The sequence below is a fragment of the Chaetura pelagica genome, unplaced genomic scaffold (genome assembly GCF_000747805.2).
Source record: "Chaetura pelagica isolate M959 unplaced genomic scaffold, ChaPel_1.0 scaffold181, whole genome shotgun sequence".
NCBI lineage: Eukaryota > Metazoa > Chordata > Aves > Apodiformes > Apodidae > Chaetura > Chaetura pelagica.
Window position 1 is genome coordinate 154,837 of NW_009951992.1, and position 2,061 is coordinate 156,897.

General features: G+C 49.2%; 1 protein-coding gene across 1 annotated transcript in view; it reads right to left on the reverse strand.

Annotated features, from left to right (window-relative positions):
- Positions 1 to 2,061, reverse strand: part of PLXNA2 (plexin A2) — a 132,932-nt gene that overhangs the window by 6,133 nt on the left and 124,738 nt on the right. Inside the window, exon 27 of the mRNA XM_010001745.1 lies at positions 1,634 to 1,733. Within this exon, the coding sequence (XP_010000047.1) occupies positions 1,634 to 1,733 (100 nt within the window). The remainder of the gene's footprint in view (positions 1 to 1,633; positions 1,734 to 2,061) is intronic.

The window sequence follows — 2,061 nt, forward strand, 5'->3', positions numbered from 1 at the left end:
CTGCTGTCCCCATGTCTGTCCTCCTCCCTGGCAGGAGAAGGGCAGCTTCAAGGGGAGCAGACAAAGGCTTTTCTTTAATTGCTCAGAAAACACAGAGGGGTGTGAGATATATTTAACTTCCCAAAGAATGTGGCTCCCAAGCCAAGACATGGAGCTGAAGAGCACAACCAGGTGTTGGGATTTTCTTCCTCTCCCTGAATTTCTTTGTTCTCTGGGAACCTTGTGCTTTTTCTCAAGTTCAGCCTCCAACTAGCAGCTCACCCTCCTCATCCAGGCTGAGGGGATCAATCATAAATCAGCCTCGGAAATATGCAAGACACTACCAAACTAGCTAGATTTTCATCCCTGATTAAGGCTTAGATAAATGAGTACTCCAACTGATATAATTAAGGAGATAGACAGGGGGACAGCTAGGGAAGCAACCCATAATTCTATTTTTAAACATAACTCTGTGCTGATATATAATGGGGGTAAGTAAATAAGTACCTCATTTAAATTCTGTCTGCAAAATTAGAAGTATTAATCTTAACATGAACAATGGTAGTTCACATTGGTAGTTTGCAAAACCTTTTCCATCTGACATAGCCCAAGGAGCACTGCAGGCTCAGGCTGTGTGACCCAGCCTGGGTTTTTCCATCACCTGAATCACACCTCGCAGGGAGGAATGCCTGTCCTCCTGCCTTTTGCCTAAAGACTCTCCAGTGGGTGGCTCCTCAGAGCACCTTTGCTAGAGAAAAAATCCCTTCATTTTGGAAGCCATGAAGGAGAGAAGGGCAGTTTGTCAGGAGACCTCTCATTTGTAAAGCACTCTGAAAATGGAAGCAAATGGAAGATCAGAGCACTAGAGGCTCTGCCCCTGCTGCCTTCCGTGACAGTTTGTTATGAATCTCATGGAGGGTTTGGTGCCAGGAATGCACACCTGGCATCTTGCAGACTCTGCTTGGGCTGCAGGGACCCTCAGGGACCCTCAGGGACCCTCCACGGTGCCGAGTCCTGCTGTTCTGGAAACCACACATTCCTGGGTGGATGCATCCAAACACAGCAAGGGAAGATTGCTGTTACCTATTTCTGACCCATCAGCTGACAATTCCGGATCCTCCCACTAGAGAACAGCTGAAGGGATTGGGCTTTTCTCTCGTGCAGCCCCTGCTTATGTCCAAAGGGCACAAAGCTGCTTTCCTGCCATGGGAGCCCCATGGGTGCTCAGCAGCAGCCACCCCCTCTGAGCCAAAGGTCTTTCCCTGGGCTTTTCCAAGACCCATTTTTCCAAAGGTTGCTCATATTGTGTTTGGCATTTCCTTTTCCCTTTCCTCATCTTCTCTGGTCTTTTTGCTGTTCTGCTCATAGATGGAAAAGCCTTTGCAAAAAAACCCAGTAGCCAAGAACATTTTTCTGTTTGGCAGATGAAGATCCTTTCATTTTGGCTGACATGCTGTGGTTCTCTGGAGGAAGCTGCTGCTTTTCCCCCACCTAATTCCCTTAAGGTGTTGCCCTTCCTGCAATAAAGGCAGGTTCACAACCTCCCCATCAAGATCTATCCTCAGGTGAAGGTGCAGGCTCCAGGCTGGCTCTGCAATGTGAAGCCAGGGCAATGCCCAGGCACTACCCAGGAGCCCTGAGCTCTGCTTCTTACCATATCTACTGATGGATGTCCGGGATATGCTGGCAGAGGCAGGAATGTTGTAGGAGGAGGTTTGTTTGGGAACCAGAGCCACCACCGAGCGGTCTGATACCTGGGCGCAAAAGGGAGAGAAGATCAGTGAGATCCAGCAGCCACCCCATGATCACCAGCTGCTCATCCAGCAGGAGCAGGCAGCAGAATTCCCTAGGATTCAGAGGGGCAGGGAGCTGTTGGCATGGCATGGGGCTCCTGAGGACACAAGGAGCCATCCCAGGCCAGCCCCTGGAGAACCACGTTCCTGCTCCAGCTGAGCTCTGTGCTGGGGCTGGAAGAAAGGAGGGATAAATCAGGAGATGGATTGAAGATGTTTTCGGTCGTTCTGATTTAAGATTACGTTTCATCCAATAAAAATGAGAATCTCAAGAATTGTTGTGATCCAA